General features: G+C 51.8%; 3 protein-coding genes and 5 non-coding genes across 8 annotated transcripts; 5 read left to right on the top strand and 3 right to left on the bottom strand.

Moving 5' to 3' along the window:
* The first annotated feature begins 19 nt into the window (after positions 1–19).
* ATP5PD (ATP synthase peripheral stalk subunit d) lies at positions 20–2818 on the top strand. The gene is made up of 6 exons (XM_031598637.2): positions 20–148; positions 392–522; positions 1140–1236; positions 2025–2096; positions 2418–2480; positions 2614–2818. The coding sequence occupies exons 2-6, from the start codon at positions 401–403 to the stop codon at positions 2743–2745; spliced, it is 486 nt and encodes a 161-aa protein (XP_031454497.1). The 5' UTR covers positions 20–148; positions 392–400; the 3' UTR covers positions 2746–2818.
* A 985-nt stretch (positions 2819–3803) lies between these two features.
* Positions 3804–9825, bottom strand: LOC116232361 (5-hydroxytryptamine receptor 3A-like). Its single transcript, XM_031598634.2, has 9 exons — positions 9524–9825; positions 6676–6836; positions 6292–6336; positions 6087–6196; positions 5393–5559; positions 4852–5012; positions 4510–4720; positions 4170–4289; positions 3804–4012 (listed from the first exon to the last, which is right to left on the bottom strand). The coding sequence occupies exons 1-9, from the start codon at positions 9675–9677 to the stop codon at positions 3804–3806; spliced, it is 1338 nt and encodes a 445-aa protein (XP_031454494.2). The 5' UTR covers positions 9678–9825.
* Positions 8534–8606, top strand: TRNAR-UCG (transfer RNA arginine (anticodon UCG)). The gene has a single exon. It is a non-coding gene; the product is annotated as a tRNA-Arg (tRNA).
* On the top strand, positions 8899–8971 carry TRNAR-CCU (transfer RNA arginine (anticodon CCU)). The gene has a single exon. It is a non-coding gene; the product is annotated as a tRNA-Arg (tRNA).
* A 986-nt stretch (positions 9826–10811) lies between the features above and the next one.
* Positions 10812–10884, top strand: TRNAR-UCG (transfer RNA arginine (anticodon UCG)). Its single transcript has one exon. It is a non-coding gene; the product is annotated as a tRNA-Arg (tRNA).
* Positions 10885–11504: 620 nt separating this feature from the next.
* On the top strand, positions 11505–11577 carry TRNAR-CCU (transfer RNA arginine (anticodon CCU)). Its single transcript has one exon. It is a non-coding gene; the product is annotated as a tRNA-Arg (tRNA).
* Positions 11578–11986: 409 nt separating this feature from the next.
* Positions 11987–12059, bottom strand: TRNAR-UCU (transfer RNA arginine (anticodon UCU)). Its single transcript has one exon. It is a non-coding gene; the product is annotated as a tRNA-Arg (tRNA).
* A 509-nt stretch (positions 12060–12568) lies between these two features.
* Positions 12569–14831, bottom strand: MRPL58 (mitochondrial ribosomal protein L58). Its single transcript, XM_031598592.2, has 6 exons — positions 14643–14831; positions 14439–14475; positions 14064–14123; positions 13388–13470; positions 13121–13290; positions 12569–12781 (listed from the first exon to the last, which is right to left on the bottom strand). Exons 1-6 carry the CDS (start codon positions 14790–14792, stop codon positions 12697–12699), a joined length of 585 nt encoding a protein of 194 aa, XP_031454452.1. The 5' UTR covers positions 14793–14831; the 3' UTR covers positions 12569–12696.
* Between the last annotated feature and the right edge of the window lie 457 nt (positions 14832–15288).

The following is a 15288-nucleotide window of genomic DNA, read 5'->3' as shown; positions in this document are numbered from 1 at the left end:
CCGCCGCCGCTTCCGGCGCACGAAGCACTTCCGTGTGCGGAGCTGCATGACGCATTTCCGCTAGCGCCGCGCTCTGATTGGCCGAGGGGACAGGACTTCCGGTGCGTCGTTCGGCAGCGCCAGAGGACGGCGGTAGCGGTCGGTGAAGGTGAGCGGGGAGCGGCGGGGACCGAGCGGAACGGGGAGGGGGGGGAGAGGAGAAGAAGGGGAAGGAGGGAGGGAGGCTGGCTGGCTGGCTGGCTGGCTTGCTTGCTTCCACCCACCCACCCACCGCCCGACCGCCCGTTGGCAGGCGACGTGGGGGAGTCCGGAAGGAGTCCCGGGCTCCGTGGGCTCCGGGAGGCGCCGGGCCGGGCTCTGCCCACCGTGACCCGCTCTCCTCTCGCGGCAGCTCAGCGTCATGGCGGCCCGCAGAACCGCCGTCAAGGCCATCGACTGGGCGGCCTTCGCGGAGAGGGTGCCCTCCAACCAGCGCGCCATGTTCAACGCCCTGAAGACCCGCAGCGATGCGCTGTCCGCCCGGTGAGTGCCGCCTGCAGCCTCGCGGAGCCGCGCTCCTGGCCGCTGTCTCGTGTTGTAGTTTCCCACAGTGATCCGACAGACGGCACGGCTGTCGCCTTCAGGGCGGGCGGTAGCGGTTTCTTTTAGAGAATCTTCTTTACTTAATCCTCCACAGAGTCAAACTGCGGCAGCGATGTGAAAAAAGCTAGTTCTGTGAAAGCACTTTGCTTTGGTGGGTTTAAGAAAAATAAAACGCTTTGAAAAGCTCGTCGCTCAGTTAAATGCTACACAAAGCAATGGTTCTCCTGTTTGTTGCATGCTTGCTATTACAGTTGGCATTGCCTCTTGCCTCTAACGTGTGAAAGCTGCCTGTAGTGTTTCTTATAAAGCTGTCTCTTAGAGATGCTGTGCAGTAGCATGAAGTGGAGGGGGGCTGCAGGTTGAATTTATCTGTCCATAGGGAAAAATCTGTTTCAGGGGTGGAGGGAGTTTACAGAATTGGTTCATCACTACTTGTTAATAAGGGGCCTTTACTGTTCAACTCAGCAGGTTCAACTCTCTTGAAAGTAACAGGGAGCAAGTGATGGCATCAGGTTTGTACTGGCACTGGTGGTGACTGCTGTCCATCCTCTCCTTAGGTTGGCTGCACTGCCTGAGAAACCCCCTGCCATTGATTGGGCTCACTACAAGACTGCTGTTGCTAAAGCTGGCATGGTGGATGAGTTCCAGAAGAAGGTCAGTGTCTTTGTCAGCTGAACATTGTTATTTTTTGGAAGCTTAAACAGGGAATATCTATTAGTGGAAAACACCAGAATGAAGGTGTTTTCAGTTTTGGCTAGTAGCTTCCTTTGCTTTCCTTGGCAGATCAGTCATTTACCTATAAGAAAGAAAACTCAGTAAGTTTTTTTGTCTGTAGGAGCGAATTTGGGTAGTGCCTCTCCTGAAACAAATATTTGGTGTATTTCTTTACTTACTGAGTAGTAGAAAATGATAGGTGCAGGTCTGCAGACTAAGAAATGTGCAAAAACTAACTGATGCCTATGGGGTTGTCATTCCATTTAGAAATGAACTGAAAAGAATGAGCCAAGCATTTGCTGAAGGTCACACGATGTCACTGGCAGCATGGAAATTGGCTGCTATAAGACCAAAAGAGCCCACAGATTTTGGATAGATGTGGAAACTCTGAGGAAAATCTGTCCACGATAGGATATGTCTTTGGTGTTAGACTTCCTCATGGTGCTGTGCTTTGCTGTGTGCAATGCTGTGATGAGTATGCATAGTATAATATGTCCTGGTGATGATATGCAATATGTAATAGATCACTTTAAGCATACAGATGAGTGGTTCTGCTTGAGAAATGTGCATTCAAGATGCAGAGATCATTTTTTAAAAGCTCATGCATTTGTGAGCATGTCGTGTCCTAGGAAGAGTGGAAGGAACACTCCCCTGCTGCTAGGGAGAATGACCTTTCACCTGAAGGGTTATGTGAATCGAACTGTTCTAAATTTTTCTTTGTTTTCCAGTTCAGTGCACTGAAGGTCCCTGAACCAGTGGATACACAAACTGCCAAAATTGATGCCCAAGAGCAGGAAGCTGTAAGTGTTTGAAATGTTCCTGAATGCCAGGCTTGCCTCTGAGTCCTAGTGAAGGGGTGAGAGGGAAGATGTATTCTGTATTTGCATCTGCGCAGGCAGAGCAGCCTGAGAGTGTGGCTCTCTGGTCTTTGCACATCTCTGGCTTTTGGCTAAGCAAAAGATTTTCTGCTTTGGGAAGAGTTTGGATTTTGTTCAAGATTTTGTCCGCTTGTGTAATGATGGAAAATTGTAATGTAAACTTGGAAGGTGGTTGTTGCAGGTTCACTCTAGATTGACATCTTTATTGTAACTATGATCACCATGTCCTCTTCTTTCCTACAGGCCAAGAACATTGTTGAGTATGTGAAAGCTTCCAAAGCTCGTATTGCTGAGTATGAGCAGCAAGTAAGTATGGATGTTGCTTTGTGAATATTCTCTTTAACCCTGCTTGGCACACACTTGTTCTTTCCTGTGCATGCTTTGCTCTTTCTTGCTGATGAGTGACTTGTAACATATTTGTCTCTGCTCCCACTTCAAGCTTCAGAAACTCAGAAGCATGATTCCATTTGAACAGATGACTTATGAAGACCTGCATGAAGCTTTTCCTGAAACCAGACTGGACAGGCAGAAGTATCCATTCTGGCCGCACAAACCCATTGCTGATCTGTAAACTGGCTTGGAAACAGTTTATCTGATGTCTGTCAGAATGAATTATCTCTTAAATAAAAGTGTTTTCCCTCCTGTCTGTGGCTTAGATCTTAGATGTGAGGTTGCAGGGTTTTGAGAAATATGGAACCACGCAGCAGTGCACAAAGAGGGTGGTTTTCATGGATTTTGTCTCTTACTGGTGAACTTGATTTTATGGAAGTACTAAGATCTCAGCTAGATCTGATACTAACATTGAGTCCTAACACATCTTCTGTAATGCAAACAAGGCTCCCGTTTACCTTTGTAACCATGTACTGCAGGGAATGTGGTTCTGCCTTTGCAGATCAATTATTGTTTAGGGGACAGACTTACACTCCAGCGCCACAGAATAAGTTATATTTAGTAGTGATCTGCAGAATGAGGTCTGTCTCAGTGGCTTTAGGGGCAGTGTGCTGGGGCTGCTTTCCAGGTTGGTTGTGTTGGTTTAGGTGCAGCCAATTGCAATAGGAGTTTAACGAATTAGGTGAGATACAGAAGTTCAGAAGTAGGATATTTTAAACATCCCAAGCATTGCTCCCCTATAATCCTAGTGATCCTACCAGTCTGGATTTCTGTATGTTGCAGATCTCACTGAAAATCACAGAAACAATAGAACAAAGGCTTCATACTTTGATTGATTTATTTAATTATCTGAGTAGGAATTCTTAAATGTCTTTCCTCAAAATAAAAACATCTCCATAAATGAAAAAGAGCTCTAGGTCCCTTTTTCTGACATAGTTGTAATAATTACTATTGGATAGAATTAAGATATTCTCTTCGAGTTCCATTATAGCTTTATCTAATTACTTTGGTAGCCCACGGAGCACTTTCAGAATATATGTATGTTTACAGAACTAGAGTACATACCAGTGCACGTACCATGCAGACTTTATGCTCTGGTTGTGTTTGTTTGTTTTGTTTTTTTTCTAATTTAGGAGCTGAAGCAACTGATTCAAATTGAGCAGTAAAAGAAAATACAGCAGAAGGCTCTGAAGAAATAAAATGGATTAAGACTGAGTGAGCATCGCACAGAGCTGGTCCCTAACTGCTCCATTTTATAGAAATAACAGCAAAAAAAAAGAGTGACAAGAAGAAATGGCTGTAAAGAAGCACCTTCTCCAGAACTATCAGAACCGGGTCCTGTTCTGGTGTTTTCCAGTAGGGTTTGGTTTGCTGCACTTTTTCCTGGGTCTTCTTGGTAGGTTGTTTCATGGCCTGGCTTGTTGTCATTGGTGGCTCGGTGTGCATATCTGCAAAAAGCAAACACTGAGATGGGGCAAGGTGGTGGGTGGCTGCCAGGAGCACTGACTGGAGCACTTCTTGCCCAGAGGAAACCCACCTTGACTTGAACCTGCAGTAAGGTGCAGGCAACCCAGCTTGCTTGTTTCAGAATTTTGGTTGCTTTACCTTGTTGGACTGTTCTGAAAGCTTTGCCTAAGCGTAGGGATTTGTGCTGATGGTGCAACAGGAAGAAAGTGTCCAGCACAGCCATGATCATCAGCAGGAAGGTGCCTAAGAAAAAGAGCACTGCAAAACAACAGGAAAGCAAATAAGGCATTTGATAACAGGCATGATTTTCTTGAATTTGTAATCTCCCTGAGAAAGGAGAAAATTGCTGTCTGCGGCCAGCTGGTAAAGTTTAACTTTTCATGATGTCATTGCTCACGAATTGCCCACGAATGCCCAGCAATTTTCTTAGAGTTGTTACCTGAGTAAAATGCAGTATTCCATCAATAAAGATGAGTACCTATTATAGGTGGTTCGTTGGAGGAAGTTGGAAGCATATTGTTGAGAATCACAGCTAACATGGAGCTGCCAAGAATGATGGAAATCTGGAAACTGATTTTCTCCTCAAGAGAGCTGGGTCCAAACAGCACAGCCATGTCAAGCAGATACAGGGCGCATGTTGGGAGGATGAGGTTCAGAATATACAGAGTGGGTCGTCTCTTCATGGAAATCTGTTGAAGAAGATGGACAAAATTTGAGTAAGAGATAACACACTGTTGATGGATGCTTACTCCCTAATGTGGACAGCTATCTTGTTTCATACTTTTTTTTAATATTAAACAAAATGAATTTACAGCAGTACCATATAGGTGATCACAGGAAATTCTCCATCGTCTATTTCTTCCATGTACTCATTGATGCTCAGGTTGGTGAACTTCCATTCTCCATCAGTTAGGAAGAAGCTCTGACTGCTTACCAGCATCTCAGCTGGTGTCCGTTTCACTTTCATGGAAAGGTCTGTTACTGTTTGTGAGAGGAGAGAAGTGGCAGAAGTGAGGTTTCTATCAGAGGCCAGTTTTTCCTCTTCATTTCCCTCCCAGACAAGGTTGCATACACATGAGGAAAGCAAAAATCAGATGTGAGCAAATAGCAGGCTTGTCACAGCAAGGCTGTCATTTGGCTTGTAAAGACCAATTCCAGGGGATGACTACCCAAACATCTCAGATGCTTGGAGACGTGTTGCTGGGAGAGATGCCAACACGTCACAACTCTGAGCTTATTTTCTCTCTAATTAAACAGCACTCCCCTAACAGCGAGCGGTGCTGATAAGGGAACCCAGGATCCATCTCAGCTATTCCTTTTGCATTTAGCCTATTTGTGGTAAAACTTAACTTGCCACTTACCTGGGTAGAGAAATGAAGCGATGCTCATGTTGCATGTCTGGGTGTCAAAGGGGAACTTGAGGATCATCAAACTGCACGTTAGAGTGACCTGGAAGGGAAGGCTGGCGTTGAAGGTGCCGTTGTGTGTGACAACAATGTACTCCAAGTTGGACTTCTGTTCATTCACTCTGGAGGAAACAAAACCGAAGAGTGACAGAGCTGCAGGGTGCGGCAATGATCCTCAGTCACACAGAAGCTGGGGCTGTAAGTGGCCCTTTTGGATGGGTCTGTGCAGCCACACAGACATGGAATGCAGTGGAAAGGATGTGTGGGCTTTCTGGGGAAGGGGCTCAGTGCTGTCTCTCTGCATGCTGACTCCCATCCTTTCCCCCTGCATCCAAAGAGCTGGCGGCCATGCCCAACACTGCCAAGGGTACTTTCATCCCACCACATTGCTTGTCCCCCCGGTTGCTTCTTCAGGATTAACAGAGCCTATATGTTGCAATTCAGCAGATGCTACAAAATTACTCACCCACAAAGTGCTTTATATAAGCTATCTTTCCCATTAATATAAGACATGAGATTCTTGGTTATGGTTAGTTTATAGGAACAGCTAGTAACTGTGAGTTTATCCCATTTCCTGCAATATTACCAAATGGTTTGCATCCACAGTATTTTTCTTAAGCTGGTGGATAAAAATAAAAAGAGAGCCTACCTTTCCAAAATGAAGATTGGGGGTGACCAAAATGAATCCATGGGGAGAACAATTTTAGAAATGTTACAGAAATCCCGTGGGTCCCAGGTGGCAAAAGTATTTGTCCACTCCTGGGTAAGGAGGAAAAGGGGAGAGGTGAGTGCTGGGCTCAGCCCCAGCCATGGTGCTGGGTGGCACAGGAGAGAAATGGTCTTACGGAACCTACCAAGCTCAACACGAAATAAAAAGTGACGGTCTGGAGCTTTTCAGCCTAGGGAAACAAAATGGAAGGTATTTAATTGATTTTCTTAGCTATACCCCGTGCAGAGCTCTGGAGCTCTCCACCACTGCTTCTGCCGTGGATGGCACAGACTGTGGAAACTGAGCTCGGGAGGACAGGCTGGGTTGTTAGAATCCTCCAGAGCTTCCAAAATCCTCCAGGCCTTAACAAAAAAAAATGCTTTCAAGCAGCAAGAAGCTGAAGAAGTAGAAGCAGCTGGAACACCCAGGTCTTGCTGGCCCAGTCCCGCCTTGCAGAAAGATCAGACCTCAATCTAACAATGGCACAGATTTCTGTTATAAAGACTTGTCAACATTTGTGCATCCTTACCACAGACAGAATTGCTATCAGCATAAAATCCATCATCACTTCCATAGGCTCCTTCCAGTGCGTCTTTGGCAGTATGTGTGTGTGCAGCTTGCTGTGAGAGGAGATGTTCAGGTACTCAATGACATCGTAGTAGGTGCAGATATACCTGGGAGCAGCTCCTACTGGAAAAAATATACACTTCAATCAGAAAAAGATCAGGAGAGATTTCCACCTGTGAAAGAGAGATGTATGAAATGAAGGGTATGGGGTGATCATCGATCCCTTCTTGCACTGATGAGAACAGAGCTCCTCAAAGCTTTTCCAGTCCTCTTGAACTTACCTGTCCCAAGAGAAAGTGTGAGCAGAGCTATAAACGCTCGCTGCATCTTCTCCTGCTTCCAGATAGAGGCAGATGGTACCGGGTACCTTACGAGCGGTTCCAAAACACGTCATTTGTTATGCAGAAGTTGATTTGATATTTACTAATGAGGGATTGGTGTTTTGTAAACAGGAGCTAGACTCTGTATTTGCATTGGAAGGAAGACTTTGCTAATGGATTGACGCACTCAGCAGGCTCTTGGGAGTGGTGTTTAGTTGTGGTAAAGGAAAAAGAAGAGCATTAAACAAAGATCCAACAATTTGAGGGAGAGAGAACAAAGGGCTCATATCCACAAAGGAGAGGCTGGGAGCCAGAGCCACTCAACAGCAAAGCTTGTCTCATTTGCAGGACCAATTGAAACGGAATAGGAAAATTAGCTCTGGGGAGCAGAGAGACTGCTCTCCCTTTTCCCTAAGCACTGAGCACTTTGTGCAATCACTGATGTTGTTTCTGCCTTCTAGGTGACACCCTGTCCTCCTGAGGTGCTGCTCCAAGTCCTCACTGTTAAGATTCTTAAGTCTCAGAAATGTTTATTTTACATCTCCCTCTGCCCTTCCTTCGGCCATCCTCCTCTCTGCCCGTGTTCCTGCTGTAGCTCCAGTGATGCCTTCAGGTGCACTGAGTGACGCTTCGAGTGTGGGGGAACAGCCCCATTTATCGTGTTCTTGGAAAATCCCATTTCCCTGGGATACTGCAGATGCAACCTGAGCACGTCCAGTTGTGTGGGACAGGAAGAGGGAAAATATGGGCCATACAGCAGGGTTTGAACCAAACAGAAGGAGATGGGTGAGCCATGTGATGGCGCAGGAGCTGATGTGGGCAGGCATCGCTGGGACAGGAGCAGTGCTGGAGGTCGTGTCCAGCAGCTGTGAGGTGGGAGTGGGCTGGGACTGAATCCGTTCTGCTGCTCTGCCAGCTTTTGGTATCCAGCATCGTGCTGCAGCACGGCCCTGGGCTCCGCTGCACAGCTCTCCTCTGCAGCTCACCTTGGGGCGCCTGGGCTTCAGTCCCCTGTGCAGTGAAAACAGCAGCTTTGTCCCATTTGCTTTTTCCGGGTTCCTCCGCTCTCGGTTTGCCCGGTCTCCTCCACCGCTCCTCGTCACGGCACTCCCAAACCTTCCCCAGCTCTCAAGGCGCGACCCACGGATCGCTGCCGGCCCCGCGCTGCTCTGCGCGTCCCCACGTCTGAGAGCAGCGCCGCCTGGGCGCAGGGCTTCTCCTCAGAGACCAGAACCTGGCCGGCAGCCCCCGACTGCGGCTGCGGCGGAAGGAAGAGCAGCCCCGCGGATGGACGCGCAGATCGCTGTGGCACCGCAAGGTGACGGGAGCCCAAGCGGACACCGAGGCCCAGGCCGGCCGGCGGGGCGCTGCGCGATGTCCGAACGCCCCAACGTCCCACCCTCAGGCGCCCCCCCGCCCGGCGCCCCGCGCCCCCAGGGCCGAGCGGCGCCCGGGGCGGCCGGAGGCAGCGGGCGGGCCGCGTGGGGGCTGCACAGCCGTGACCGCGTGGCCTAATGGATAAGGCGTCTGACTTCGGATCAGAAGATTGAGGGTTCGAGTCCCTTCGTGGTCGGATAGCGTGCTCCCTCCTTTTCCAGGCGCTCCCTCTTCCCACCCGCCCACAGGAGGCAAGGAGCACGCGCACCGGGTTTGGTTCCCTCCTATACGCCCAGCCCGGCCGCGGCGCGGCGGATTTCCCTTTTTCTTTTCTACGCGTGCGGGGTCGTCCTGCAGCACGGCCAGGAGCCGCGCGTGTCCCCGTGTCCGTCCGTCCGTCCCGTGTCCGTCCCATCTCCCCGCGGGGCGCAGCGCGAATCCGCCGCACTTGCGGCCGTTCCCACGAGCGGGAGCGCGCATCCCGCGCAGCCCCAGTGGCCTAATGGATAAGGCACTGGCCTCCTAAGCCAGGGATTGTGGGTTCGAGTCCCATCTGGGGTGAGCAAGCCGCCCTTTTCTCGATTTTTTTTTCATTCCGTTCTCCCCGTGTCAGTGCGTGTCCATACAGACGGCGCGGGGTGGGAGGGTACGGTGAGAAGGAATTTCGCACCCCCGGGACAGGGGGACAGGAAATCAATTAGGGATCTGAATGCAATGGAAGAATTAAGGGCTGAGCTCAATCAGAGTGACACAGCTCTGTAACCCCGACGCATGGGTAGCGCCGTCTGCAGGGTTTGCGGAAGGGAAGGAGCGGCGGGGCAGCAAGGGCTGCGTCAGTGGAAGAGTCTCAGAATATCCCGAGTTGAGAGAAACCCTCGAGGACCACTGAGTCCAACCCCACACTGCACCACCCCACCCCACCCCCGTCTGTCAGCGGAGCCCCAGCGCTCCTCAGCTCCGGCCGCCCTGCTGTGCCCACCGCCCTCGGGTCCGCAGCCTTTCCCAGCCCCACCCGGCACAGCGCTGCGCCGCTGCTTCGGGCCCCGCCGCCATCAGCAGATGATGGACGCCTCCCAGAGCAGGACAGGACCAGCACTGATGGGAAGGACTTACTGAGAGGGGAAGGAGGTTTCACTCCTCCACCGCGCAGAAACCCCGTCTCTGTGCGGAGCTGCGCGGTGCGGGCACTCTGTTGAGCCGCGGTGCCCTGGGACCACAGCCCTGCGCATAAATGCTTGAGGGGCGATGCCTCTCCGTTTTGTTGCATTAAAAAGCTGTTTGAGGGTCTTTTTTCCTACAGAGTTAATGGACTGTAAAAGGCAGCTGTGGTCAGGGTAATATCACACCAGTGAAGTTTCTTTCCAAGTTATTTCTCCCTGTGGGAGGAAATGACTCAGCTGCCTGGAAAGCAGAGCCATTTTGGCCCGGATCGACCCCGCGCTGCGCTGCAGGCAGTGCCCTGCAGGTGCTGCAGCTGCAGTCACGCTGGGATCTCCACGGCCCTTGTTGGCTCACTGCCCGCTTTGGGGGACTGCATCAGCTCCCGCTCCGGCGCTATCTGATGGCCCTTCTGCTGTTTCTCTCCTTCCCCACCTCCGGGCCGAGCTTCTGGCAGGAGGAGACCGCGCGCGTGCCGCTCCCGGGAGCCGCGCTCCCGGCCGAAGGGCGCGGATTGCGTGCAGAGGGAATGAAACAACTCCGGGAAAGATAAGCGTAGAAATTCTGCGGTGACGCGTTCCCTAGCGGTGGATTCGAACCCGCGGTTCCCCCTCCGCAGTCCGGCGTGCTGCCCGCCGGGCCACGCGGCGCACGTCCGTGGGCGCTGCCCCCCCCGCGGCACCCGGCGCGCCCCTCCCCCCCTCGGTTCCACGCTGGCTGAAGCCGAGCTGCGTGGCCGCGGGGATCGAAGCCCCGAGCCTCCGCCGGCAAGGAGGCCGAAGCAGCTGCTCTGCCCTCGGGGCTCCTGGGAAGCCGTTTTAGGACTTGTTCAGAAGCACGGGGTTGAGCCGCTCCCTGCACCGGCCTCGCTGCCAGCACGGCGAGGTCACCCCGGAACAGCAGCCGCGCTCCCGTGCCCCAGATTTCGGATTGCGTTTGTACGCCGGGTTTCTGCCGTCCCCAGAAGCGCGGTGTGAGCAGCCGCAGAGGAGAACATCGCCACACCGCCCGTGGGGCTCCTGTGCGGTGCAGCCGGGCAGGGCAGGGTGGGCTGCTGCGATGTCCTGCGGGACCCCCTGCCATTTCCTGCTGTCACCAGCGTCAGCTGGGAGCGCCGCGGTGGTTCCTGGGGGCAGGGAATGGAACGGGAACGGGACGTACACCTGTGCGGGTTGGGGGGGCGGAGGGGGGGGGGGGGGGGAAATTGGGTGTCTGTCACTGCTCCCAGAATTCAGAGTGAGGGGACCACGTGGCCTAATGGATAAGGCGTCTGACTTCGGATCAGAAGATTGAGGGTTCGAGTCCCTTCGTGGTTGTTTTAAATCGCCCATCGTTTAATTTCAGCGGGGGGCACCCGTGTGGCACAGCCTGCCGTCACGGGGGGGCCGCAAGGAGCGGACGGGCGCAGTTTTGGGCCAGGCGGTGCCGCTGGAGCTCCGCTCCCAGCTGTGGCCGATTCCGATAAAAGGCGGGAGTGCTCAGGTGCTCGGTGGCGGCGTTTTCACTGCAGGACAGTAAGAAACGTGAGGAAGGTGGGCAGAACCGGGCTTTTACTCCGTGTGAGGCTCGGGCCCACAAACCCCGCTTTAAGGAGGCTGCTACTCTGTCCGTTCTGGCCCTGGGCAGGACAAACACCGTGAGGCCGCGCCGTTTCTGTGCCCTTCCCCTTCTCCTTTTGCTCTATTTGATTTTTTTAACCCGCGGGCTCAGTGCGGGGGGGCTCTGGTATTTGCTGCCCCGTTCTCGAGGCGGTCTCGTCGATTCTCACACCTCCGGCTGCGCAATCCGCAGCGGCTCCCGTGCCTTTACCGGGAGTAGAGCTGCGCTGCTCGGGAGGAGGCGCCGAGTCGCTCCAACGACGCGCTGGCGCCGTGGGCGCAGCGTCCGCCCGGCCAGCAGAGAGTTAACTCGGGGCACCGGAGGATGCTCCGGCACAGCCCCAGTGGCCTAATGGATAAGGCACTGGCCTCCTAAGCCAGGGATTGTGGGTTCGAGTCCCATCTGGGGTGGTTCTTTTCCCCTCCCGTGTACTGCCGGTGCGCAGCTGCACTTTAGCGACTCCTTTTCCATCGCGGTCGCTCCGGCGGTTCCTCCCGCGCACCGCTGTGGTCTGCGGGTGTTTAAAGAGAAGTGTTCTGCCTCCTCCAAAATCTTGTTGTGTGCAACGACGTTCTGTGTTCCTGAGGCAGCAGAAATGATCCCGTTAACGTGTTACCTCCCTAGCCCCTGGGTTCCTGCAAGGGCTGGAGGAAAGAATTTGTGTCTCCTTTGCTCCTGTTTCTGGACAGGTTGTGCATAGAGATGAGATGGAGGCAGCAGCCTGGCAGAAGTGTGTTCAGAGCTGTGAACCTCAGGGCCAGGGCAGAGATTTCCCTCCTTTTATTTGCTCCTTGCCTAAAAGAGTTCACCACCCCTGTCCACCCCAGGTGGGACTCGAACCCACAATCCCTGACTTAGAAGGCCAGTGCCTTATCCATTAGGCCACTGGGGCCTTGTGAAATGATGAAAAATGCGTAATTTCAGTACCTCTATGAGACGCCCCAGTGAAACAACCAGGTCATGTTCACTGCCAAGAGGACAGCGGGTACGTCAAGGGTCTACCATGCTACTTTGTGTGTTTAGATAGGGTCATAGTTAACATCTCTTAAAGCTTCTTAGTCTGAGGCTTCATGAAGTTGCACTTCAAGGACCAGAATACCCCTGCACTTAAGAGGATGGTTTCTGTCTTAAAGTGCTGAAAAAAGAGCAATTGCCTCCTGCTAACCTTCTGCTGTGGCTTTAGGCTAATTCAACATGCTTTTCTTAGTTGATAGGGAAAAAAAAATCAGCTAAAATTTGAATAAATTGCTTGAAATTGCGAATTGTTATTTGTATTTGAAGTCACAAAGCTTTTACTCTTTCTTTTTTTCCCACCCTATCTATTGCTGCTTGTACACTCAGCAGCAGAGGGAGCTCTTAGAAAGATACAGAGGACTGGATGAAGCACAAAAAGTCAGCAGGTTATAAACATGTTTTTTATTTACATTTTTAGACAGTCTTTATTCTATCCAGATCAGTTTAATATCATCTACCGTTGCCAACAACATTTCCATATAAAGGTAGTACATGAAACACTTCCACCTCTGCTCTCAGTCGAAATCTGCCTTCCTACTCTGTTTTATATTTGAGTGTATCTTTTTCTGTCTTAATCGTTCACGGTTCATTTTTTCTACCCTAAAACACAATGAAAAGATTCTTTAGTGCACAAAAAAAAGCAACAAACTCTCAAAATAAATCCTCAACTAAGAGTTGACAAATCTCCACAGGCACTGGAGATCCCCTGTTCTTGGGATATTACCTTGTTTGTTTTAAAGAAAAACTCAATGAGTATCTGCCATTAAGAAACATTAAAATGTTTCCTGAGAAGATAGTTTTTGTCCCTGATGCACTGTTTTAACCAGAAGATCCTACTGTTGTCTTTATAGGGTTGCTTCTAGAATGACCGTAAATTGTATCTCTTTTATTTCCCTCCCCAGTGAAGAGTGCAAATAAGGGCAATCTCAACAATGGTACCTGGCTATGAGTTGCTGTGCAGTCTCCTTAGACACCACCTTGGGTTTCTCAGTAGCTTCTGTGACCATGACTCTGATCTTTTCTAAACAAATCGCCAGGTTCCTCATCTGGTAACGACTCTCTTCAGAGTTCACAATCAGCTCACCAGCTCGGTTTATCTTATTTCTGTGCTAAGGAGGTAAAAGCATGATGTGATCACTGAAACTTTGTTAGACTTGTCAAATTTTTGCTGGAACTGTGAAGTGTTGGAGGGGAGAAGGTAGTTACCATTGATGCCATTTTTTCTCTTACAGCTTCAGGGATCCAGTCTGCTGATGCCAGGTGGAACCTGACTTCTGCCTTGGTATTCACTGGGAGGAAAAACAGGACCTTTTCAATGCAATAGACAGCGTTCCTGGGTTTTATGAGGCAGTTCAGTCTGTTCACTGTTGGCTTTGAACGTATGCTGATACCAGTGTAAATTTCCTGAAGGATCACTATTTATTTCTTGCTACTTTTTTTGCATACTATTCTAAAAGACAATTTTATGGTATTTGCACTTCTACACATTATAAGATTTACTGGTATTATTAGCCAATACCTACCTGGCAGAAGAGGAAATATTTTTATTTCCTTATTTGAGTTAAGCCAACAGTTTACTGCATAGAAAGCTTAAGAATCCAGTTGGCTTACTGCATGCTCAGTGAAAACAGATTACAGGAGTGATGTTTCCTGTGACACAGTAGGAGTGCTTCTGGGAGAATGACTGCTACCACTGGTCTCAGACATTGCAAAGACTAAGGAGTTGTGTTAAAATCTCAGTAATAATGAAAAATTCACATAGGCAGTAAAAAAGTGCTCTTTCAATTTCAAGCTCATATTTTACTGTAGAGCATAGAGAAACAGCTTTCAAGCTTGGATGCTGACTGCGATTTTTCCTTAAGTCTGAGAACCCCTTTCATACCTTTATTAACATTCTGCCCACCAGGGCCGCTGCTCCGGCTGTAGGATACAGTCACTCTGTCTGGAAGAGAAGAACAGCACCGTGGTGCCCTTAGCTTTGTGGGGAGGTAAGCGACATCCCGAAATGCTGTGCATGAGACTGAGAGAAGCCTACCAGTGGTGCTTTCAGCTCAAACTGAGCGCTGACTTTTCTAGAGTCAATCAATTTAAATTACATTTTCTAAATATCTGCTGTTCATCACGAGGACAGCAAAACTGGGCGATCTGTTCTTAAAGCACACAGAGGCCACAGCACGATGCTGTCTGTGCTATCCTGCTATGCGCCTTCACGGGCCGTAAGCACTTGGGATCAGTTCTGCTGAGCCGTGACACTCACCCATGGGGATGTTGAGGGCCGCTGGCCTGGCCTCCTCCTGGAAAACACGAGGGAAGGGGAGGGGAAGCAGCGTTAGGCGATGAGCGAGGCGGCGGGGCAGCGTCACGGGCACCTCGGGCCTGGCCCTGCCCGCCGCAGGCGCCGCTGCGCCCCGGGGCCCAGCTCAGCCCAATCCCACCCGCTCGCGACCCCGTTCCCACTCGCCGGGTCGCTGGCGGTGCCGCCGTCCCGCGGCGGGTACAACTTGTCCAAGCTGTAGGCGCTGCGGAACTCGGTGCCGGCGGCGGCGCGCTGCGAGAAGCGGGCGGTGAGGAACCGCAGCGCCCAGGGCCCGCGCAGGGCGCGCGCCGCCATCTTGGCGCTTCCACAGTGCGGCGGCGCGCGGCGTCCCCTGGAAACGGCGCCCCGCGGAATGGCGTCCCCTGGAAACGGCGCCCCGCGGAACGGCGTCCCCTGGAAACGGCGGCCGCGCTCTGCGTTCCGGGGCCTCGTGGGGCCGCGCGGTGCCGAGGCGTGCCGTGTGTCCGGGCCGCCTGCCGAGGGCTGTGGAAGGCCCCAGGAGGCGGTTGGGGCGCCTTTGGCTCGGTGTGGCAGCTCCTCAGCGCACGGAGCATGTGAAACGAGCGAAAAATTGATGTGTGCGATCAATATGCGTATACGCACTTGTGCGCGTACCTTCACTGGCGCGTTCCCCGGACACGCAGGAGAGCTGCTGAGGGGGACGGGGGAGCGCAGCCCTGCGGAGCCGTCAGCCGGCGGCAGCTGGAGCCGCACCTCGTCCTGACCGCGGGCGGGCAGGAGCGGCCGCTTCTGGCGTCGGGAAGGCGCCCCGACGGAGCGCGGGGCTGCC

Source organism: Phasianus colchicus, chromosome 20, assembly GCF_987193195.1.
Source record: "Phasianus colchicus chromosome 20, bPhaCol1.hap1.1, whole genome shotgun sequence".
NCBI lineage: Eukaryota > Metazoa > Chordata > Aves > Galliformes > Phasianidae > Phasianus > Phasianus colchicus.
This window is presented reverse-complemented; position numbering and strand designations above follow the sequence as displayed.

Excerpts from the sequence above, each read along its gene's own strand:
- MRPL58 (XM_031598592.2), bottom strand. The coding sequence starts at position 14,792 with ATGGCGGCGCGCGCCCTGCGCGGGCCCTGGGCGCTGCGGTTCCTCACC. Across the intron at positions 14,476-14,642 it reads GCGGCACCGCCAGCGACCCG|GAGGAGGCCAGGCCAGCGGC; the intron begins GCGAGTGGGAAC and ends CGTGTTTTCCAG. Across the intron at positions 13,471-14,063 it reads TGGGCAGAATGTTAATAAAG|TGAATACCAAGGCAGAAGTC; the intron begins GTATGAAAGGGG and ends TTTTCCTCCCAG.
- ATP5PD (XM_031598637.2), top strand. The coding sequence starts at position 401 with ATGGCGGCCCGCAGAACCGCCGTCAAGGCCATCGACTGGGCGGCCTTC. Across the intron at positions 1,237-2,024 it reads TGGATGAGTTCCAGAAGAAG|TTCAGTGCACTGAAGGTCCC; the intron begins GTCAGTGTCTTT and ends TTTGTTTTCCAG. Across the intron at positions 2,481-2,613 it reads TTGCTGAGTATGAGCAGCAA|CTTCAGAAACTCAGAAGCAT; the intron begins GTAAGTATGGAT and ends TCCCACTTCAAG.
- LOC116232361 (XM_031598634.2), bottom strand. The coding sequence starts at position 9,677 with ATGCAACAAAACGGAGAGGCATCGCCCCTCAAGCATTTATGCGCAGGG. Across the intron at positions 6,837-9,523 it reads GAAACCTCCTTCCCCTCTCA|TAGGAGCTGCTCCCAGGTAT; the intron begins GTAAGTCCTTCC and ends TATTTTTTCCAG. Across the intron at positions 4,013-4,169 it reads TTTCAGAACAGTCCAACAAG|ATATGCACACCGAGCCACCA; the intron begins GTAAAGCAACCA and ends TGCTTTTTGCAG.